The sequence below is a fragment of the Melanostigma gelatinosum genome (genome assembly GCF_949748355.1).
Source record: "Melanostigma gelatinosum genome assembly, chromosome: 21".
NCBI lineage: Eukaryota > Metazoa > Chordata > Actinopteri > Perciformes > Zoarcidae > Melanostigma > Melanostigma gelatinosum.
The window spans coordinates 3,595,838-3,620,759 of record NC_136654.1 but is presented as its reverse complement, the minus strand read 5'-3'; the positions used below and the strand labels follow the sequence as shown (position 1 = coordinate 3,620,759).

At 43.3% G+C, this 24,922-nt stretch overlaps 1 protein-coding gene across 1 annotated transcript in view; it reads right to left on the bottom strand.

Annotated features, from left to right (window-relative positions):
- Positions 1–24,086, bottom strand: part of rab26 (RAB26, member RAS oncogene family) — a gene marked incomplete at its 5' end in the record, with an annotated part of 41,956 nt that extends 17,870 nt beyond the window's left edge. The window contains 4 exons of the mRNA XM_079293876.1: positions 3,673–3,739; positions 4,839–4,880; positions 21,754–21,864; positions 23,910–24,086. Coding sequence (XP_079150002.1) covers positions 3,673–3,739; positions 4,839–4,880; positions 21,754–21,864; positions 23,910–24,086 — 397 coding nt within the window. The remainder of the gene's footprint in view (positions 1–3,672; positions 3,740–4,838; positions 4,881–21,753; positions 21,865–23,909) is intronic.
- Positions 24,087–24,922: the final 836 nt, after the last annotated feature.

Here is a 24,922-nt window from a genome sequence, read left to right as displayed (position 1 = left end):
GTGAGCATCTGAAATTGCTACCGGCGTCCCCCTCCTTCCATCACCTTCATTATTCCCGTGACAGCTCCAGCAGCAGTTGTCATTTCTACAGCAGTTTCCATTTTCTGTTTTGTTTCCAGTCCCTCTTCTCCATCCATCTCCCTCCTTCCCTCCATCTCTGCCCTCCATCTCTTCCCTCACCCCTCCGCTCAGCTCTCCTCTGCCGCTGTCCATCCTCCCGCCTCAGATTGGACAGGCTTCGCCCCCGCAATCCGCCGCCGCCGCCGATTAAAGGCCTCCAGTCGCTCATTAGTGATGAAAGTACTGACCCGAGAAGATGGAACAATGAATGATGATACAGGCAGCATGGGATGAGGCAGAGCAGAGCGGCGACATAATGAGGTTATGACACCGATTCGATCTGCAGTTGATGTCGTCACCGTGAGACCCACAGTCGCCATTTGTCACGACTTTTCTATCTTCTCGTGTCCTTTGCTCATCTCCGCCACGGCGGTGGCTTTGTGGCGCTCAGAGTCGACAACAGGTCGAAGCAAGAGGTGAGTAGCTATTATTAGCAGAGCGCTGCCCATTACGTGTGAAGTACCTGGACACAACACCACCGCCTGGTTTTACCAGCCCCCTGTGATCGGTGTGAAATAGACGAGGAGTCTAACTAGGTTCAGCTCCCATAATGCTTTGCGGAACGTTATCAGGATGATGAATTGCCATGGATTCTGTTAGCTGTGGGCTACATGTGACCGATATTAATTTGTATTGTGTCAATCTACATACAATGTATTCTGCCACAGCGGTTCAGCAAACGTTATACGACACCCAGGAGTCTTAGCCACCGCACACCAGCGGAGCGGGCGGGGAGCTGTAGTTGTAGAATCGTTATTGATTGCTGTTTTGTCTCGGTCTAGAATAATCAACAACTTAATTATCAGGTCGGGTGACTATGCACCTGCCTGACTTGAAAAAGAACATAGTGAACGTTTCACTTCGATGAAATGAATGAGCGGTTCAAATCCCCACTTGGCTGAGCATATAGACAGCAAACCTCAAGGAATACCTCCCCTTTCTTTTCAAAACAGGATAAAAGAAACCCCCTGTGAGGATATCCGCTGAGTTACAGACGCTGGTGGGACTGAAGCTATCTCGGGGAGAGGGAGTCGGACGCCGACTCCGATGGAGGCCGTTAATAGGGAAGCAAAGCAGCCAAAGCTCCTCGTTCTGAGCAACTGGACTTTTTCTGGTTCTGGACTTTCGTGGCACCCTGTACACCAGATGGGCCAACAACAACCAGCTCATTTGCATTCACTGTCTGGATCGTCTTGCTTTCTTATTAAGGGTTTGAAGACAGCATTGGGGCCAGAGCGGAATAAAATAACAGCTGCAATCGCTGGTTGAGGGCAAAGTATCAATTTGGGATATCATTAAATGCTTTTTACATTAACTGTAACATTTGAACGCTTCCGAGGTTGTCACATTCTCACTCCCGACTCCTCGAACACCAACGCTTGGTCAGCTGCAGTTTCCACTCATGCATAGTGTCTTTTCAAAAATAAAATTCCCACATCTGAGCGATTAACAGGTCGTGTTCAGTGGCAATATTATTAATATTAATAACAAGATAAAGATTTGAGGGAGCTGGAATTGCCAAGAAACTTCTCAAACATGTATCTTTGCTGCCAGACTTTCTGCACTGCGGTGTTTTTATCATACTTGCTCTCCGCATCAGATGATTCATGCCAGGTATGACTTCTGAAATATGCTGCGATGCTGGGTTCACATCCGCCTCCAACCGAGAGAAACAGCCCGCTAAGCAGACGTGTATTCATAAGAAAGGACGATGAGTTATGACTCATTTGAAGAATATGCTTTTTTAGCTTGAGTCGTGACATCACCGGAAGTCTGGAGACGTTTCCTGTTGCTGGCAGGCTGCTCACTTGACATCGTCATTGAGACTTGTGGACACTTTTTCGGGTTAGCACTAACTACGGACTTTAACCTCCTTGCAAGTATTTAAAAGATGAATTTGTGTCCAAAATGGATGTGTCATGCTTTGGAATATAGATTTAATGTCGAGGCACAGCAATCGCTTCGTCTTTTTTTCAAGACATCGGACTCGCTCACTTCTTTCTACCTGTCGATGCTGAGAAACGCGCCAGAGCCCTCTGACTGTCGGATCTTTATACTTCAATGCATCAGTTCACAGGAATTGACTGCTTTCGTGACAGCTGCTTCTCCTCCCCTGGTCCCGCCCGTCAGCCCGAATGGGCTTCATTTAAAAGTCAGGAACAGACGGACAAATCGAAGGAGCTGGTTCGGGGCTCCCTGGGTGCCTTGTTAAAGATCACCGAGGGTAAACTGTTGACAGAACGGAATAACACCGGGCAACTGGCCAGCTACACACACTCACCCCCCCACCCCACACACACACACACACACTGCAGTTACAGATAACGTGGAAACACATGCAATTCTATACATGTGCATACCCATTTAAACACAAACCTGTACACACACACGCTCATACATAAAGATAAATCCACCCGTTACGATGCTATTTCGTATGCAGCCGAATGGTTTTCGTGTTTGAGATAATACATGTAGCTACAGCAGCGTGTGTGTGTGTGTGTGTGTGTGTGTGTGTGTTCCACAACACCTGCTCATTGAGGTTGGCCCTGAGGCACACTGCTATCTGTACTCAGCGGGGTTGTTTCGTGATATTGCTGCTGCACACACACACACACACACACACACACACACACACACACACACACACACACACACACACACACACACACACGCTCATTTTCCCACCCAGTGGTTAGCCTTTCTCGCTTAAGTGAACCTGCACTTTACAGGAACTTGTTTACAGGTCTCTGTAAAAAGTCTGTCAGAAAGCTGCAGCTCGAGTCCTCACTAAGACCAGGAGGGTGGATCACATCAACCCAGTTCTAATGTCTTTGCACTGGCTTCCTGTCCAACAAAGAATTGACTTTAAAATCCTGCTGTTGGTTTACAAAGCACTGAATGGTTTAGGGCCAAAATACATCTCTGATCTGCTGCTACCTTATGAACCATCCCGACCCCTCAGGTCGTCTGGGACCGGTCTACTTTCTGTTCCCAGAGTCAGAACTAAACATGGAGAAGCAGCGTTCAGTTCTTCTGCTCCACATATCTGGAACAAAGTCCCAGAAAGCTGCAGGTCTGCTGAGACCCTCAGCTCATTTACATCAAGACTGAAGACCTTTCTGTTTGCTGCTGCCTTTAATTGAACCACGTTCAATTCATATATTAATCAATTTCCTGCATTTCTGCATTTTACTACTGTATTTTATTTCTTACACTGTTCTTAATTGCTGTTAAATCTCCTTTTCTTTTGCCTTATGTTTTGATGCTTTTAATGGTTTTATGTGAAGCACTTTGAATTACCTTGTTGTTGAAATGTGCTTTACAAATAAACTTGCCTGCCTGCACACACACACACACACACACGTCCATCAAATCAGTTGCAACTTGTGCGTTTATTTTGCAACAGTGAGACTGTCGATGTCAATCACACGTTTGAAGTAAACAAGAGAGACATAAGTCGAAGCAGCTTGGCCGTGTCAGGAGGGAATCGAGAGCAGAGGATGTCAGTCACAATCAAAGAGGCTCATAGAAACCAACACAGAGGAATCCTACCGTTAGCATCGCGGTAGTACGCGTGTGTGACACTCCGGAAACGCTCCTGTCCAGCAGTGTCCCAAATCTAAAAAGGAAAAACAAGAGGACATCTTTATCATCATCATCATCACCATCAGTCACCATGACATTGAGCATGTCTCTGTGAACCAGCTATTATTTGATTGGCTACATTGGCATTGTCGAGCAATTAGCAACGGTAACGACTCATTTCTAGACATGCTGAAGCACCTTTCTCACTTCCAACTCGTCAAATACAGCAGTCCTGTCCTGTTAGTGATTATCTGGTGAACATAGTGGAGCATTTAGCAATGAAAGAAACAAATATATCCCATAGGAGACCAAAAGCAGAGCTGGAAGAGGGAATATGAGACTTTGAGACGTCACGTGGCCAGAAACACACATTTGAATAAAGGCTAATGTTTATTAGCCGTGATGACCTGCAAACATGTTGTGTAATGTGTAAAAAATGATTCATATAAAATCACGGGTACAGGCACAGGTAAATATGTACAGTATTATATGAATGCTGGCAGAGGTTGAGAACATAAATATGTTTTTGGGAGGGTGCGGGTTTGCAAAACTGGACCTGTGCAGGACTCTGCTGTCATGTTTTAATTTAATTTGTGTTTCACAATTTCTAATCAGTAAAAATATGTGCCTGCAACTTTCATGAAACTCATTCCTGGGAAATCAGCTGAAATATCACATTCGACAGATATGACTGATGGAGGAACACAGATCCATTAAAGGTGAGGAAGATGCAGCGAGCGAGAGCACGAGCATTGAGGTGAAAAACTCATCAGACAGCATCTAATGCTGTTTGTGAACGACGAGGATTCACCGGCATCGCTCTCTGTCTCTTGCTGATCACTTCCAGGCCTGGTAATCTGATGGAAAGTCTGTTATTCCCCCTCGTGTCTTCAGTCAGGCAGCGCAGCGGGCTAATTGACTGATAGAGATTAACTCGGGCCTCATTAAGTCATCGTTTCCTTCGTCTCCGCCCTCCCGCGGCAGGCAGTGAAGCTGTATGGGAGGTATGTGTGCCTTGGGAAACAGTCGCTGGTGATTTGTTTAAAAAAAAAAAAGAACGCACAAGCATCCTAACTTTGACTAAATGAAAGCCGATGAAGACAAAAGGATTCAAAGAGATATATTGTTCTTACCTGCAGCTTGACCTTCACGGCATCAATGCTCATCACTTTATTCTGAAAGACAAAAGAAAACATAAACTTTAGAAAGCAAGGGAACAGGAACAGAAAAAGGGATAAAGACACTTGACAAACAGCTATTCAAAACATTACAGAGGCATCAGAACCAGATAGAATGACGATGCTTTCAATGGCTGCCGATGGGGAAGACTTTTCTAAAGGAAATAGAGTTTGGAAAGGATGTAGAGTCTAGGGTGTCGAGGGTGCTATGCAAATGAAGACACACACACACACACACACACACACCTTTTGTTTTGATGAAGACCTTGGTTTCAGGGAGTTGCATCATTTCCCCAACACCGTAGCTGCCAAGCAGTTAAGCATAGTGTGCGCGCGCACACACACACACACACTTTCCTCCACAATACCTCTGTGATATCTTTTCATGGGGGAAATAATTGGTCGTATGGACCTTTTCAAAATGACACCAACTTGACGGTCACCAGTTGAAGCAGCTCGTCTATTTGACCAAATAGAGGGCAGATCTAACTTTGCCGTCTATCATTACACGGCATGTGATGCGATTGGCAAACAAGATTGATGAGCAGAACGCCTCGGTCAGGACCCGGTGGGAATATCAACAGCTCAGTGTTTTCACAGAGAGACCGGTTTAAACTGCTGCAAGCGTGAAACACGCGTGTCTCTGCATTTTAAACGCGTCTTGTTCTCCTGTTGTGAAATCCGACGCACATCGCTGTCCGTTACTGGGATGCTATTGCTGCCTGCGTCTGTGCCTTGATGAGGATGATGATCCCTGGACGCATTATAGATTTGCTTTATCCTGACAGTCATCCCATATCTGCCTCTCAGGATGAAGCAGATCAGGACGGCAGAATTTCTGCATGCAGATGCGAAGGCTGCATACACTGTTCCTTGGAGGATTAGACCAGAGATTTGCAAATCAGTCACATGCTCTGAGGTCTCTGTTGGGCAGAGGATGAAGATCTCGGGGGAACTACGTAAGCAGAATCAAGTTCAAGTTAGAGTGATACTCGCCATCTTAACAGTTTGGAGGTTGCTTTCTTTTCTGGTCCTAAAATGAACATGCACAACTATAAAGACACATTTAAAAAATCTAAAGTACATGGTATCCCGCAGACTGTATAAGAAGGATGTATTCACAGTGACGACAACCAATGGTCTGTAGACCGTTGTTTTGAGGTCTCTAGTTTGGCCTTTTGGCCGTCGCCATCTTAGTTTTTGGCTGTCACCAATCTTCGCTTTTTGCAACTAGAAGTGATACAAGAAGAACTTCGTACAATCGAACGCTGAATGAAGACATTCCTAGGCAATCAACATGTTACTATCATCAACTGAAAACACACTGTGAAAGGGTTAAAGTTGTGAGACGAAAACAACGACAACTCTGACCCGTCAATCACAAGGTAGCCCCGTCCTAAAGCATACCCTGCTGCTCCAGTGCCGAGGACACAGTATGCACATCTTGGGAACAGAAACTATGGTAAAAAGGTTCAACATCCCATGTCTGACCGTCTCGCAAAGAGGGAATATGTGTCCGATAGAAGTGTCTGAGGAGAGCACAGGTCAAGAAAAAGACCCGCTTCACACTTAAACCCTGAACTACCACCAAGGAAGCAATACTCACAGCCAGCACATTGGGCAACAACTATTTCCTGGGTTTAACCGCGCTAATTCTTCATCGGGGAACTTATCGGGATCTGATACAATAATTTCATTTTTTTCATATAACTAGAAATAATAACCACGTTGTGTACCCATATGTGTAATGAGAAAAGAGGAAGCTGAAGTTGAAACATAAATGAAACACTGGGTGAGATTTACAGGTGCAGCCATTCCAAAACCCATTTGCTATTCAGCTGCTAGGAGCGGATATGTCAGGGCCATTATAAGTAACCAGAAATGGTTATTCGGACTCACTGGTAGTTTGTTGAATTATGCAGGTTTTTGCGGGTTCTTTTTATGTAGGAGTCAACTGAGATGTCTGTGTTAATGTCTGATGGAAGCAGGGCTAACAGGGGTCGATGATGGAGTGCTACAGCGACACAAAAGTGCTGCTGGTGTTGTACTTTACACCGGAGTAAAGATGCTAGCGGCTGTGTGGAGGCTGGGTGTTTATATAACACAACACCATCCGGCAGAATGTTTCAGCTTTGATGTGAAATCTGTCATCTCTCTGTGAGGAGCAGCTGAAGATAGGAGAAGGCTTTGTGTAGAAATTAAAACATTACAGGAAATAATGGTCCATGTGTTGTAGTTCTCTCGTTATACTTGAGGAGATCAGAGACCTAAGCGATCAAGCCTCCTCGTATGATTTGTGTTGTCTTCAAATATTTTTTTTAATCCCCGTTTGATATCGGCAACCTGTAAATACAGTTTGATTTGAGTTACAACAACATAAAACGAATGGTGATCTCCAGCTTAACGTGGCATTTACACTGAACCTAAAGGCTCATACCGACTGTGTTGCTGACCTGGAAAAACAAACAAGAGGCTGGGCATTTGTTTTACATACAAGGACACATGTGAACCAACACACCTGTACTCATGTAGACATAACCCCCCCCCCCGCCACCCCACACACACACACACACACACACACACACACACACACACACAAAACAAAGATGTGGGCGTCTCAGAGCAGGAATCCAGTCCTGAATAGCCCTAAATTGTAAGAAATATTCACTTTATTAGCCCAGCAAATGACTCTTATTGTACTTCTGCTGATATAAAAACTAGTCCTAACCTGTTAGAAGTCACCAAGACATGGTGTTTCTGTTGCAGTATTGTCGATTGTGTGTCAATACCAACAATTTGGCGAGTGAGAGTCAATCTTTGATAATTCTTAATGCACCTCAGATAACACAGATCTATCAATTTCCACAAGTTGCCATGATATAAATCATAGTTTAAATATGTATCCATTGCTGTAAGTACTGATGGCAGAGTGAAAGTAGTTGACAGATATATTGTTAGGTCGTGAGTGGCAATCTGGTGAAGGCAGGATAGCGAGCCGACAGACACAGGGACGATTGGACAGCTCACGTCTCGCGTTGTGAAGTAGCCTCATGGCAGTTCATGTACAGTGTAGGTTACAGTTTGTCCACGAATAAACACTGCAGCTCCTCAGCACCAAAGTGTTACAGCTGAAGACCAGCATAATTGAATGCAGCAGAGTCAAGCTTATTTTTTTAGGCCAATTGAGTTGCCAGTTTTAAGTTGTTGTAAATGTCTGCTCTGCGGCTTTGAGTGTCTTAAAACAGTGATGTCACCCTCTTTCCAAGGACTAGTCCTGAGCCATGACAGTAAGTGTAAAGGTCTTCATGAATAACTCTCATGTCAAACTCTGAAATATGAGTATTTTAAGCCCAAGTTGAAGTTTCAGCACAAATACTGAGATGTTGGATAAATCCGGGCCCAGGTCCCGCCATCAAACGGTGGAATTCCATCTTTGCATAAACAAACGACTCACACGCTTGTCATCAGCAGGAACTTCAAAGTTAAAATTCTCACTTTTATGTTGACAAATCATCCTCATTGTGAAGACTCATACCTCCAGCTGGATCCACCACACAGACATCCCCACCCTCGTACTATTGCCCTCTCACATAAGCAGCAGCCTGCATTGCTGCTCGATAATGCTTTTTCAATCACCCGACGCTCCAATTCCATCTCATGTTCTCTCTTATCCCCACTCTTTTTCTCATTGTACCCTCCACCTCTTCACTTACTTCGTCTGTTTTTACTCTCCCTCTCGTCTCGATCCCCTGATATCAATGACGAGGTCGGCCAGAGCTGCTCAATACCCAAAGTAATAAAAGTAGAGACCAGCGGAGAGAAGGACGTCCGAGTTTAAAAAAGAAGAAGAAATTCAAACACATTAAAAGGTTGAAAATAAAGAGATTACTGTGTGTGATTTTGAGAGCTTCTCTCTCTTTCTCTCCCCATCTACAATATCAACAGACATCTGTCACACCAGAAAACTACAGTCTTCTAGGGTCATTTTTGGAAGAACATCCACGTAACTCAGATAATAAGCTGACAAAAACACAGAGCGTTAAGTGTGAGCTCAAGGATAACTGCGGTCCAGCCTACACACCTTGAACCACATCCACACTAATGTGGGTCAAAGCAAGCCAGCTCATTACAATGAAATGGATTCATTGAGGATTGTAGCTCGTTGAGTTGTCGCCTCAATTTCAGCCTTTCAGAGGTGCTTGTACTGTACTTGATTATGCCTATTTTACACGAAACGTTCAAATGTCAGCCGGGAGCCGTGCTGATCACAGCAAGCATGAAACAGCCCTGCAAACTTCAAACCGGTTTTGTAGGGCCCAAAGCCGCCATGCAGACACTCCATCATGCAGTGTTTGGTTTAAAGGTCTTCTGAATGCTGCGCGCATTTCCCTTTGGCACTTCGTCCCAAAAATAAAAGAAGAAGCTTCAATCGGGAGCTGAGAGAATCAATGCTGAAAGCTGACAGCAAAAGGTCTTAAGTCATAATTCGGCGAGAGCCACACACACTGAACAATGAATAAAACAAAGACAAAAGCACTTGATAGTTACAGGGACAAGATGACAACACACACAGATATACGGGCTGAGAATAAACACACATGCCACATCACCGCAACCTCCACATTGCCACGCTGTCCTCTGTTAAATAAAGGTTAACAAGCAACAAAACTACACACAATGTTGAGCTATTGACAAAAGACCATCAACATTCATCAGCAGCCTTAAGCATCAGACAGCTCTCAGCGAACTGTCAATCAAGCTGCCTGAACAGCACTTACTTTGAATACATATGGAGAATCAGGACCAATAAGAAGTCATCCACATTTTAAAAAAAGGAAAAAATGACCTGAAACTCTTGATAATGTCATACATATACACGTTTTACCATATGATGTTGTTATCATGTCCATAACATGCTTTGTACAACAGTAAAGGGAAACATTGGAACAGCTGCTGCTACAGTGTAACATGTATTCAGCCTTTGACATGCGGTCTCTATTGAAAGTATATGAACCCATGTCAGAACAATGACACCAGCAAAAACTACCGTGACTGTAGCATGGCTTTCCCACTCAGCCATTTGTTTGCCCCGGCATTAAAAGAACTGCTGTGAAGTTTCATTCATTCATTTTGAGAACCACAGACGGAGTAGGCTCGTATCAGTTGACTCGCTGGTATCGATCGATCCATTACAAATGCTGCACTAATGCTGTGGCGTCGTGCGCGTCGGCCTCTCTGACACATCAGATGTGCCACAACCAAGTGCGCTAAAGTGTTACAACAACAGAGACCAACACGAGGAGCGACGACGGTGAAACATCTTGAGGTCAGGAGCAGTGTGGCAGATTCAACGACACCTTGTCCACACCGGCTCCATCGTGAAACGGCTCATCGGCACCCGGAGTCTTGCCGTTACAGTGAGGTTGCCAGGCAACTGGAGGAAACTCCAAAAAGCGGCTGTGCCAGGCCGAGAACTAGTCCCGCACACAAACCCCTGTTAAACTACAGCGTATCATTTTACACATCGGTGTTTGAACAGATGGAATAAAATGAGATGTTGATCGGTGAGCTTTAGAGGTGCTCGTATGTGGATTTGATTACGCTGCATGCTAAGCTAAGCTAACCAGCTGCTGGCTCCAGCTTTATATTTACCTTACAAACATGATACTAGTATTTTCTCATCATCAACGATCGGCAAATGTGAACAAGAGTAATTCCCAAAATGTTGAACCATTCTTTTCACTCAAAATAATGGTAAACTCTCATGAGCGAAGCCAGAGGGTTAGCACTTCAACGTTGAGCTGTCAAATAAATATACAGCATAGAAAAACAACCAGGTGCCTTTCTGGCAAAGCAGCAGATCTGACAAACTTTACAGACACAAAAAGAAAAGTGTCAGCATTTGGCTTCTAGTTGCTGTTGATGTTCTCCCTTCATGGCTTCTACTTCACTACCGGGAGGGAAACAGTGAAACTGCCAGCAAACTCTATCAAACAGCTTTTAAGACACACAAACACCTGCACATTACCCATGCATATCTCAACAGTCTAATTCGTGCTGACTTCATGAGAGTTCATCATTTAGGCATGCTGGCTCTTCAAGTTTTGGGGAAGGAAATGAGGGCTCAGGCAAAGACTAATTAAGAGAAAACCTTGAGTGGTTTAACGAGAGACGAATACAGAAACTACTGTAGGAACGTGTGTGACAAAGACGTCCTCTATAGGGGTTACTGAAATCAAAAGTTTAGAAATAAAAGAAAGTAATTTCCTCTCGCTGGCCTTGGGTTCAAATAAAGCACTGTAGCGTGAACACCCACTTTTCCCGTCTGGCCCTGCACCGAAATACAGTTCATGAAGGACCTCTTTAACTGTCGAGAGCAAAATGAAATCAATGAATCTCTGGTTTCTTACACTGTAAAATAAGCATAATACACCCTGCTGATTTTGATTGGGATCTTTGTTCTCTTAACTGCTTTATTATCGTAACAAAGCTCATAAAATTATAACATTACCTTATCGTTAAGTGCCACCAGTTCTTTGCCGATTCAAACACAAATGGCAAAACTTTCACTCAGAAGTTACGACTGCAATCTGAGGTGTAAGACTACACACCTGAGGTGCAACTCAGTGTGGCAAGCAGCAAAGTATTCCTACAAAAGTATTAGAGAAGCCTTTAAATACTCAAAAAACAGCTTTCATTTACTTTTTTTATGCCGTAAACAAAACAATAGACACAACCAAAACAGGCTTTTTGATATAATTTAGAGTTGAAAAGTGAGATGGAAGATAATTGGCAAGTGCAGAAAAGGACGCTAATGTAACGCCTACATGTCCACAGTGGAACGGAATACCAATGGTTTGCATGTTTCAGCAAAACCTTCTACGTACCATCTTCTGCCCTTAGAATAACATTCAGAGAACGATATCACCTGAAAGACACACGTATAAATGGATTTGTCTTCTGGTTTATCATTAACTGGAAGACTGTGTATAGCAGTGCAGCAAATTAGTTCTGTATGCAGCTGAAAGGCCTTGCTGTTGAGATGTTCTTGAATCACACTCAGAGATCATCTGTTGGCAAATATTACTGGAAGGTATTCGAATGTTTTTTAAGGGTAACTTTAAATAAAAGCTCTGGCAGCCAAGGGAGTGGTAGATTTGTATAATTCCTGTAGATTAAACAGCATTTATAAACTGTCTGTTGTCCAAATTGACAGACAAAAGGCTGGTCCAATAGGCTGCAACGCACGAGCCATTAACACAGTAAAACAACACACCTGCCCCATGCACACACACGTTGAGCCTCCTCTCCTCCTCTCCACTCATGTTACAGTGGTTTGGCAGAGAATGGCTCACACCCTGCATCTGGCAATAAGACCAGCTAATCCTGGATTTGTTACCCTGTGTGGCTCTTTCTTTCCCACTTGTTCTCTTTCTCCATCTACTTCTTTCCCGTTTGTCTTTTCATAACCTCCAGCTTCTCCCTCCTTCTCCCCATCCCTTGATTCGTGTTACCTCATGCTGTGCTTTGGCCTGACCTGTGATATATCTCTGTGACATCTTTCGTCTTGTGTTCCTGTTCGCACATCAAACTCATGAGACACGACCCTCAGCTTACCGTCTTCTTCATCCTTCACTTCCCACTTAACAACCCAAGTCTTACCCCTCCTTACGCGGACTATTCCCTCTGTGGACTAGCTTCCTAATATGAGACACTTCTGGCTGTCTCCGAGAAGTCTGGCTTACGGGTTGGATAGCTACAGACCTATGGGGGTTCTCTCCTTCTCTTTCCCTCTTTGTCTCACTGTCAAAACTCTCAGCAAAGATTTGAAGATCGGGGGCAGCCAACCAAGCGGAGTTTGACTTGTCCACTTTAAGGCTTGGTCCGTCCTGCTTGTCTTCTCTTTCTATCTCTGTAGAGAGCGTTAACATTGCCCGAACCTCTGCTTTCACACAGGTTCCCAGTGGAAATCACTCCCTGCTGCAGCGACAAATCTGAATTAAATCATGATATTCCATCCATGCTAATTTTATTAGCAAGCACTATTTTATGGGCCTTCATTACAACAATTATGGAAATAGCAAAGTCAATTCAAAGACAAAGAGCAATACGTTTTTTTTGGGGGGGGGGGGGGGGGCTGCTCCCCTGAGAGAGACTTGAGCTCCCCAGAAAAGCCTCTTTTGAGAAATTAAAGGCGAGCTCTCAAATATTGTTGCTTTTTATGCATCCTAGGTCTGGTCTGTTCGACAAAGTAATGCAAAAATATAGATTGTCCACCGTGCATAGTCATTCTCATCGTTTCTTGGCAGAGAGCGTTTTAAAAATAACATTGCAATGGTGAATGATATTTGTTTCTTTGTTGGTATTCTCCTTATAAATTACAATATATTGAAATTTTTTAAAATTTAAGGCCATCGTTAAGGTGTCAATTATCTCGGGCGTCTTTACCACAGACAACACCTTTCACATTACACTGTCATTTTTCCCTGTTATTATTAACATTTGTGCATCTTTAAAATGACAATGTATGCTTGAACCATATAGTGTGCCAAGCTCTTCCCCAAAGAATATATCTGTGGATATTATTTTCTCCAAGGTGCCCTAAGATGCTTGGCTCTCAGTCCGGGCACTAGAATAGACTCAATAGAACCCCTTATTTTAGTGTACAGCATGTAATGCTCTTGTAAACCACTTAAACCTTGCCAAGACATGATAATATAATCCGAACAACAGGCTGGGAATCCTGTTCGGGCATGTCGCACTCTGCCAAGAAGTCTTTCTGGGTTTTAAAACTTCTTCTGAAGGCCGAGCGTTATCTCTCCGTATTTAAAGGACGCAATGTGAAAGCTCTTTTAGCGTTCTAGGAGCACTGTGTGATATTACAGCGAAAGCGTCGCCGCTTTGACATTGTTAAGTAAAGTGGGTAGGGGCTGACAGCTTGATGAACAGTCACTGTGCATCTCTGCGTTCTGACGAAGATGAGGGAGTTTTCTAACGGCTGCTGTTTTCTAGATGCAGTCCTGCTTGCTTGTATGTGTAGGAGGCAAAGTGTTTGCGCCAGATCATCAAAAGCTGGAGCGTAAATGAGATTTTACCAAGTCGTACATCTTGGCAGTTGAGAGAGAGACTGAAAGTGTATATAGAGAGGAAAATGTGCTGAAGGAAGCGAAGATATGAAAGGACAGAGGATGGAAACGGTGTCTTGGGCATCAGGAAATCTTTATTCTGTATGTGCAGTCGTGCAGTTCATTGCTTTCTCGAGGACAGTATGTGCCGCTGCCCCCCCCCCCGCTCTGCAGTTCATCCCTCACGCTCCAGGGTCAGTGATAGGCAGTGTTGCGCTGTGATAAAGGAGTTGCCAGAATAGCATCACACAGTCAACACACACACTTTGAGTTGAGCTTGAAATGCGTTTATTTTTTAAATAGCACTTCAATGTTTTTTAAAACACAACAAGGGTTTCTGAAGTCTTGATTAAGGAGTTCACCAAGGAACCTCCCGAGGTCCTTCAACAATAGTTCAAACATATATAACTTATATTTCAGACCGTCTGTTCTGTCCTTAATCACTAATCCAGCATGACCTCACTGTGTGAATGTGGTTTGATTCGATTTGTGTTAATATCGATCGGGTAAGGACAGGCGGATAGTTCAAGGAAAAGTGAGATGTTTTTTGAAGAGAAATTTGTCAAATCGCTATTTGCTGGAAGGTTCTGTGCCAGAAGGTTTCTTGGTCCGGATTAGATTAGATGCCTGGCAACTAGCCAGAAGTCCAGGGAGTTACTGGACCCGACTATAGCACAGCACATTCTACAGGTCACTGCAGACGTTTGCACACTAATTTCAGTCAGCATATAAACAAAAAAAAGCAAATGCAACCTAAATCATTTAATACTCAAAATGATATTTCATGTGATGAACTGTGTCTCAGACAAATCAGACAAGCTCAAACTTTCAATCAAATGTTCTCCTTTAGTTCGTTTGTAATTAAATTGTGCTCAAAATCACAACTGTGGATTACATACTTTTGTAAAATGATGACACAAAATCATCTCAATGGGATTCTACTAAAAGTCAAGAAATCATAATTAGGGCTGCAATTTTACAATTATTTTCTTGATCATAATTTCATTACGTGAGTTGGATAAGTGTTCAAAGGTCCGAAGAATATGGTAATGTCTTCAAATAGCTTGCTTTGTCCAATTAATACGCCAAAACTCAAATACCAGTACAATTTGAAGTGATTGTCAAATATAGATTGGGATGAACTTTCCGACAAACCAAATAATCAAGTATTTGTTTCCCCACCTGCGCCAACATCAAATTGTGGCCCAGACTTACTTTTTAAGGATATTTTGGCTGAAATAATGCTGCAGAAGGTGCTCAAACTAAATTCAAGGTGAAATAAAACAAACGCCATCGTGCCATGGTGACAAGAACTGCTGAAGTTCTGGTTGTGGTTCATCCGCGTATATTTGGACAGTACTCATCATATCTTCACTGAGGCACAGTGCTACTTCCACTCTACCATAAAAGAAAAAAAAGAAAAAAGATGTTTCCCGTGTAACATCAATTGAAGGGTAAATATGACGCTGCTGTCACCGAAACAGAGATCTGCAGAGCGCACTGACACGAGTTCTGTTGGATTAGCCTTGAAATAACAGAGCTGAACTATTTTCGGCAGCATGTTGATGAGCTTGTCAGAGCTTTGAGCTCCAGTCCTCATTGTTCAGTCAAAAATACCTTTTCCTCTTCCTCCTGAGCGCTTTAGTTCCACTCATCCACAGCCGTGAAGGCGTACCTGCATGTGTTACCACGTGAGGTCTGTACCGTTGAGTTTACGAGACCATGTTAGAATTCAAGTTTACAATGCTGATTTTTTTCTCCATGACAAAACGGTCGTTGATTTCTGTGCTGGGAGACTTTGATCCTATTACGACGAAGAGGATACTGTTCTATAATGCCCAACCCAGCATTACATAGACTATAAGACAATGTCTTATTCGTGATAAGAGTCAGAGGCAATAAAGCCTCGTCATCCTTCCAACATGCTGTTCTCATCCTTTTAGTCAATGTCAACTCCTCCTCAAATATTCCGTGAGAGGCTACTTCCTGCTTTCATCTTCGGATCATAACCCTTAAGAACGTCATATCCTGACGTGGAGCGCCTGGTTATGAGAAATGAATTAGCTTGGTGGACAACAGTTTACAATTCAATTAGAAAGTGAACTTGCAATAAAGCCATAAATTCCCAGAATGCTACAACAACATCGATTCGACATGCCGTTGACTCAGCTTATGAAAACTGAGACATAAGCTGTCGCGAACACATCGTGTGTGTTAGAGCTTTCATTACGTGAATATTAATGATAACGTCAACAAAAAGGAAAGGGAGCCTACAATACATAATATCCTGACAAAGGCAGTTAGAACACACATGCAGTAATTATTGTTGTTCAATACAAAAACTGCTTTGACAAAAAAAAACGCATTTTAATTATGTTAAGGCTGTTAAGTTTACTTTAAGTTGACTGTCTTTCTTATTTACAGGAGTGCAGTCAGGATTAATGTCGGCTGCTAATCATCCTCTGCTGTTATAATAAGCATCGTTTTATCATCGCTTTAACTGCTCAAAACAAACAAGCATGCAGGCTCGCATGCTACAGTGTTTCCCTTTCATGACCTAGATTGTGGCCATACTCTAATTTGTCCCGAAGTATTTCTGTCTTTTATTAAAGTAAAAGCAATACCACGGTGTACAAGTACTCTGTTACAAGTAAAAGTCCGGCAATCAAAATATTATTGAATAAAAAAGTACAAAAGTATTAGCATCAAAATATACTGAAAGTACCAAGTTATTTAGAGACATTAGCTTCCTACAAATGACCCCTTTTGAACTTTGTGTGTGTGTGTGTGTGTGTGTGTGTGAGAGAGAGAAGGTACACGCTGTGCTCTCCTATTGTGGAAGAGTGAAATTAAAATGAAAGCTGAGCCAGCTTCAGAATCGAAATAGAAACACAACTCCACCGCCGTCTTCAGCCGTGATTTGTGAGTGGCACTGTAGTGGGATTAGAGTTGATTCATTCGGGCTGGCTGAGCGTTGAATACATTATTTCCACAGGAGACGCCTCGCAGGAGCATGAATTGATCACCTCGGTACCCCCTCACCCTCATCAAATTGTGTCCATTCACCATTATAAGTCTTTACATCTATGTTTTGCATATTTTGACCTACAAATACTACAACATCATCATTTTATTATATTTTTGGCGGAAATATTTAAATTTTTTTTACGAACATCTAATTCTAAGCAGCTCACTATGTGCAATTCATGTTGTTCACGAACTATCCCAGCATGTTTAGTCATGTGACCTCTTTAGTGGCGCACTGGTCAACACTTTCACCCCTGACTTGCTCCTGTGGAGATGTTCTGGAGGCCTTCAGCGGAGGACTGTGATTGAACTGGAATGCTCCCAAATCCTGGGCGCACCGAACTGAGAGAGTGCGAAGCAAAGCGATGAATGAGCCCAAACCTGCCCTGAACGAACACCGGCACAAAAACCCATCTGTAAATTCGTCGCCAAATGCAGATTTCGGTCACGGCGCACGCTGTGTTCTGCAACGCCAAACAAAGCTCCCCCCCGACCCCCCCCCCCCCCCGACCCCGGCTGAGGACGTCAGCCAACCCTGAAGCTTCGAGAAAAGCCTGAAGGCCATCTGCCAGGCCGAACCAGCGGAATCTGGTAGAAGCCGTTTCCACACAGTCGTTGCTTTGCATCGTTGTCATGGCTACTGCTCCATAACAACCATCTCCTGGGAACCCAACAAGCACTTGAGGAGTCGTGTGACGAAAAAAGGGAAAAACGGTAAAAAAACCGAGCAGACAAACGCCTGCCTCTGTCTGTGCTTTTTGTCTGTCGCCCGGTCTTCTTCACGACATCATATTACATGACAAGCAGATTTTACCAAGCAATGTAAATGAAAACCCCGCAGCAAAGATGATCAAGAATGAAGGGAGAGGGAAGTGGACTGATGGCTGATGTAAGAGTAGAGAAACATGTGGCTTTGACTTTGAACTGTTGTTTTTCCCGTGGCGGCCTATTAGCATGTGTGCGTTTCATCATTTTGCTTATTCATGAATACTGAAGTGCATCTGCATACGGCTGATTTTCAGCCGACGCCACAAGAGTGGAGCGAGCAGTGTGGTGCAGACCGGCGGGAGGCTTCCCGACAGCCGTGATGCTGACGATCCATTCTGTGCTTTTATTCTTCGTTTGGTGGTTTTTAAGTGACGCTTGACGTCCCAATTTAGAGCAAGTTCAATTGGAGGTAAATGATGGATTCAAAACTCAACCTCCACCAACACTGAACACTTCTCCAACTTCCAATGCAACTTTTGAACGTCGTGATTACATTTCATTGTTATTAGGTGAGAGTGTCGTGCATAACTGAACGTGCTCGTGTTGTTAGTGAGAGGTGAACTGAATGTATCCGTCTGCAGATAATGGACGTGAGCGCCGACAGCTCTCGGGACGGCCGACGACGTGACGTCAACGAGCTCGGTGCTGCGTGAGTAGATCCTGGTCAGAGACACAAAGACCAAAGATACAGGTACGTATAACATGGATGTACAGCGAGGCCCTGAAGAGGTCAATGATTCATCACACACTGACCAATAAACCGACTGAACGATATGGAGCTGATGACAGAAGAGCATTTCCACTGTGTGTGTGTGTGAATTACAGATCCAGTCTGTGTCTGTTTGAGTTGCAGTGCTTGCTAACTTCCATCTGGTGGGCAGGAAAAAAAATGTGCCTTTGGGGAGTACCTGTGCATCGTTACCATGGCAATCACTGTTGTCCAGTGAGGTCAGCGGTAAATTACAAAGCGGAGAGTCGAGCGGACAGACGTTTTGAAAGAAATCATTCGATTTGCCTGCAATCTGACTGCAGAGCTACAGTCATTACCGGGACAGTTAAGATCCACAGCCACAATGAATAAAATAAAAGGCGTTCCAGGATCGATGGACGACATCTGGGAGCCTGAAGAGCCACGGAGGGACTGCAATCATCATCATCATCATCATCATCATCAGTCCTCTGCTTATTTCTAAACATCGGAATAACGGATTTAATTGTTAAGACCATGGCTTGCACCAGTAGGATTGCCAGCTCTGAAATGAACACGTTTCCCATGAACACACTGTTGCTTCATGTTCTTTGCAACGTTTTAACAGTAAGAATGCAACACGGGAACGATTTAGGGCAACTAAATGCAACGCCTTTCAAAATCAATCAGCTACTAAACTAAACTTGGAGACCTCAAATGAATCGTCGTCTTGTGAGAAATGTGACGTTTTCTGATCATTCCCAGAGCAGCTTGTCACTGCTGGCTCTTCCTCTTTGTCTTTACCGAAGACGATAAACATGTTGAGAAGAGATTTCTTTATTATCCGCTCGCTCCATCCGCCATCTGGCATCGCACTAAAAAGTTGAGCTCCATTTGCTCTGGAGGAATAACTCGTTTTGTGCCATAAAGCAAAACAGCATATTTTTCTCCAAATCTAAATTGCACCATAAAGGCTGACTGTGCAATGTGTGCATATTTACTGATGTTTAAAACCAACATGCTGAACCTTTAACTCATTCCGCTGACGCTAATGGGCCACGTTATTGCAGGAATTTCAAACAACAAAACCCTAAATATTCTGAGTGAGGATGTTTCCCCAAAGCTGTTACTGCTGACAGGGTAGGTCGCAAGTTTTACCACACACACACACACACACACACACACACACACACACACACAAAAATAACATCCTTAAATCCACATGGCAATTAGTTCCCAACGTTCCCAACGTTGGAAAAGATGCAGGTTCTCAATGCCGCGGCAAAATCAACTTATAGCTAAAGAGCAGCATATTGCTGCAGAAAGAAAATGCAACATCAGCACCCTACGGACGCAACAGCTCCGGCAATTTCGTGTGACACCATATCCACACTGTGAGAAATGAGGCTGGAGGTGCGTTTGTTTCCTACAAAGCAGAAGAGTTGGGGTAATCTGGTCGATGTGTGAACGGATAACAAGCTTGTTTTGTTCCACAACTGATAGGATTTTGTACTTTCGTACAATTTGTAGGTTTTAGTCAGAACTTTGCAGCTTTAGCTTCTCACGCAGTCAGACAAAAGTACCAATAAAAACTACTGACAAAGTCATTTACCAACACAGAGAAGAGTAAGCGGAGACTGTCCATACTTAACTTTGAACAACAAAAGTTATACATATGTCCTGATGTTCTCTACAACCCTGCCCGACGGCTTCAAGCAACAAATAAGCCTTTTCTATATGAACATTGCACTTCAGATAAAAGTGTTTTTTTTCTCCTCCATTTTAATTAAGATTAAAGACACACTGTGTGGGCTGCAGGCTGAATATTCACTGCCAAAAAAATGAATTGCATCTCCTCAAATATCCCTGAACAGAACGAATAACAGAAAGTTACTCTCGGGTTTGTTGCCCTCTGGTCAAGCACCCATCACACGCCGTCTCTCTCAAGGTGGGAAACATAAAACATATTTTATAAAAAATACAAACTATTCTTACAAAAACAAAGCCGCTACTGAAGCGTTCACCGTGCATGATGTCCTGATCGTATGTTCAGTAAGCTGACGAAGCAGACCGATTTCAAAAGACTGCGACAGCGTTCTGCAGTCCCAGTGGCCCAAGAGTTTCTAAAAATAAAACTCTTTCAACCAACAGATCTGTTGCACAGTGCTCCAGACATTAAAGAGGATATGTGCAAAAGCAGCAGATTAAAGAGAAGCCAGCTTGAGGAAGCACAGTGTGCCTGTGTGCGTGTGTGTGTGTGTGTGTGTGTGTGCTCGTATATCTATCTTTTAGAAAAAACCTTGTTATATTTTAAACCTTTTAGATCTGCAGGCTGAATATGAAGCTAAAAGCAGGAGATGGTTTGCTTCAGTATAAAGACTGGAAACAGAAGTTCACTAATTGACACTCTATGGGCCCTATTGAGACGATCGATAGAGCTTGGCCTGAAGTGCATTGATCGTGTCCAACTCCACTGCTGCTCGTTAAACGCTGTGTAATCCGGGCACAAAGGCCCGAGGGGCAAAGGAGTTGGATTTAGGCTCTGAAAAAAATCACAAGTGTGTTTTTGGCGTAACATGAATAAAACCAGAGATTAAAACACGTTGGAGATTTTGGAAATGATTACATCTAATTTTATTTTCGATATATATTTTGACTTTACAACATTTTAGGTCTTAAAAATCTTTGGATTAAAAAAAGAAAGAAAAGTTGTTCAGCATTTGAATGTTGATTTAGAACATGTGAGCGTTATGAATGAAGGGGGGGGGGCAGACCCAGTTCAGCCTTTTTTATGCTAAGCTAAATATACAGTATAATGCTCTAGTTTCATATCTATCATACAGACAGGAAAGGGGCATGAATCATCTCATACGAGTCTGAACAAGAGAGCGAAACACCCAAAAGTGTCTGACGCTAAATATTAAGGGACTGCATTGACTCAAAAAGGGTCCTGACAAGTATAGAAGACATCCCACGGACCATTTCTCTCTCTCTGAGCCTTCCTGCAGTTCGTGAGGTAACACAGCTCGTATGTGACATTTTGAAATTCCATATCAGAATGTCCTGCTCTTGTCTGAAGGAGGTCTGCTGCCATTTGAAGTGAAATTCTTCTCTGGACATCTTTGTCATTAAGTTGGACAACTATTCCCACAATTTTTCCTCCATTTTCTATTCTCTCTGAAATACAGTTTGCAGGCAGTATTTTTTTGTTGAATTATCCATGTGTATCCATGTGTGTGTGTGTGTGTGTGTGTGTCCTTACCCTGAAGTCAATGCCCACAGTGGAGATGAAGCTCCCGGCTAGAAAGGCTCCATCTTTGAAGCGCACCAGCAGACAGGTCTTCCCAACACCTGAATCCCCCACCAGCATCACCTGAGACACAGACAGACGGAGAGGAAGAGAATGGCTCGGATGTTACAAGTCAAAGTCCTATGCGTGTGTGTGTGTGTGTGTGTGCGTGTGTGTGTGGTATTTGACGTAGGGGGAAGGACACAGCTCAGGTGAGAACTTATCTACAAATACACAGGACTGTTAAGGAAACTCAACACACACACACACACACACACACACACACACACTCCCATCCACAGCAGAGCGTGACACTCAGTGCAGTGGGAGAGCAGATTGTACAGACCAATGGGACAGAGCGGTGGGACCCGGAGTTTGTTTGCTTTCCATTTTTATGCCATCAGACGACACAAGACTCTGTTCTCTTTTGTGCCAGTCGATCCGTCGGCAGTATCTATTGCATCAATGTACTCTGGTGTGGAGGTTTAACAGTTTAACAGCCGTGAGCAGAGGTGGTACCTGTGACACGGAGCAGTGATTTTGGCAGGCTCGTCATGCCGGAGCAGTTGTTAATCAGGGTGCAGAATTAATACCAGCTGCTACCCACATGATGAAAGTTTTGATTTGCATATGCTCGATGCAGATTAGCATTAGTCTTCATCATGTCCATCTGACACTTTCTTTGGGGGGGGGGGGCTATACTCTTTGTGTCGCTGTTATGCAGCCAATAGGGCTGCAACAAATGATTATTTTTATTATCAGTTCATTTGTTGATTATTTGTTCGATTTCAATCCTGTTGTCTGGACAAAAGGCGGAAAAAAGTGAAAATGCAATCAAATATTAGGCAGTTTTGGATCATTAAAAGACCGGTTTTATTGGTAGTCACAGTATGATTTTATAAAATCCCTGCAGAGAAATAAAGTGTGTATTTTTTTGCATTCTACCAAGTAAAGGATTACCTTTTTTATATATATTTATATATATATATATATATATATATATATATATATATATATATATATATATATATATATATATATATATATTTTTTTTTTTTTTAAAACCTGAAAATGTATTTGTTTGGTAAAAAGTAAAGAAGCTGAAATTGGCTGGTGCATTTTGGGAGAGTGGAGAATCAGCCAGATGTTTTGTCCCCATGTCCACTGCTACAAAACCAAAAAGCACAAAACAGCCCACCTCCTGTGCTGCTGGTAACAGATCTCATACATAACAGAAAACACTCTGCACCATCTCATTGTGTTATTGCCCTGGATTATAGCTGTGGAGCACGTAATGTTCCTGTTGGACAATACAGCTGCGGGTCCTAAACTTGTGCATCTGCAGGGACCAGAGTAGAGGCACAGTGGATACACCTTACTGTATTCTACAGTTTTGAGACTGAACATGGGACAAAACAATGTGCTATATCATTCATTTTGGGACTGTGCCATCGGTGGGAAATCATGGTTAAAGTATAGAGTGCTGCACAGGCACATTTATGGAAGTGAAAGCAGAAAGCTATGCACAATAAAGAATACAAATCATGCATATTAAGTCCCATTACATACATAAAGTCACAATATAAGACACAATTATGAAATCATGTGTCCAATTTGAATTCAGTTCAACACAACTATAACATTATAAGATACTTAAGTCCAAATTTGAACTTTCTCAGTCAAAATCATGACACTTGCTCAAAATGTTGACGTACATGAGCACGTTTATGTTATGACCACATCAAACTTTTTATGGAGCTGTCGGCATTTTCTTTTCTTTTGGTCTCACACATCCCTGAAAACGTTCACAACTTGTTTACAAAAGAGGACAACTAATTATGAAACCTAACGCACCTTGCTTTAATCATTGACTTCGAATTCAGCTCCACACGCACACGCACGCACGCACGCGCGCAGACACACACACACACACACTTAAAATCATGGAACCGACGCTGCAAAATAAGTAGAATTTCAACTTCGAACGTGTACCAACTGGGATTCGACTTGGTTATAAAGGCGTGAATTGGCCGCTTCTAACGTATCACCCGCGGTTCATTTGCTAATTGATTACTTGATTGAACGCACCCTCGCAGCACCTCTCACTTAAGCCCGAGCTGTCCGCTCACCTTGAAGGCGACGTCGTAAAACTCGCCGCTGTTGCTGATGGACGGTCTGCTGGGATAAACCAGTCCGGAAGACGGAGCGGCGGCGGCGGCCAGACCTTTCCCCGTCCTCCCGCTGCCCGGCGACGCCTTGGGGCTCCTGGAGCTCCCTTTGCCTTTCACTGCCTTCTTCCTGGACATGGCTCCGACGACCTGTTCGGCTCCGATTGGAGAGTGAGGAGGAGAGTTCGAAACACACGAGACGTTCTCAAAACACCTTTCCTTTTCGGAGTTGTGGTCGAGGCGAAATAAGTTCACCTGTGCGTCAAAATCATGGCTGTGCGTAAAGCGTAAATTGGAGACTGTTAAATGGACAAATACCGGCTATAACTCGAAACAGCTGTTGTCCCGGTGGTGCAGCTGGATGACTATAAATCTAGTTCACAATGTAAACAGCTCTCACTCCTCCCTCTCTCGTATTGTGATGTTGGGAGCGCATGCAGGCATGGCTGTTTCAGTGCGTTTATAGGGAAATCCACCCTAAAACGGAAATAATGTACTTTTTACAATCCGTTAATACCCCCCAAAAAATACTGTCTATGTAAACTGGAGATAAGAACTCAACTGACTGACATTTCTGATGCCACAGTTTTGATGATAATCAACGATTGGTAGACAGTAAATATGTATCTTAATTATTCTAAATCCAAATAAATATCTGCTGACTATCCATGTTTCAAAATGTAGTGTCTGGCGGCTGGTATGTAGATCCAATCACTGCCCAATCTATTATGTAAAAACTCAGTTGTACAATGGAATACAATTTAATTTCTAGTGTTTGGGTGTATTTTTCTTTTAAAGGCGCAGGTCTGTGTGTCAGCTTGCAATGGGAAGCTTCACATTTTCTCCAGACATTTTGAAATGCAATGCTGCATTCCTCTAGTCCTCAATATCCAGACTGCTCCCTCTGCCTTCTGGGTAACGGCGCACAAGTGCAGCAGACGTTCAGCAGGCGGGCGTGCTGTAAAATGAGGCCC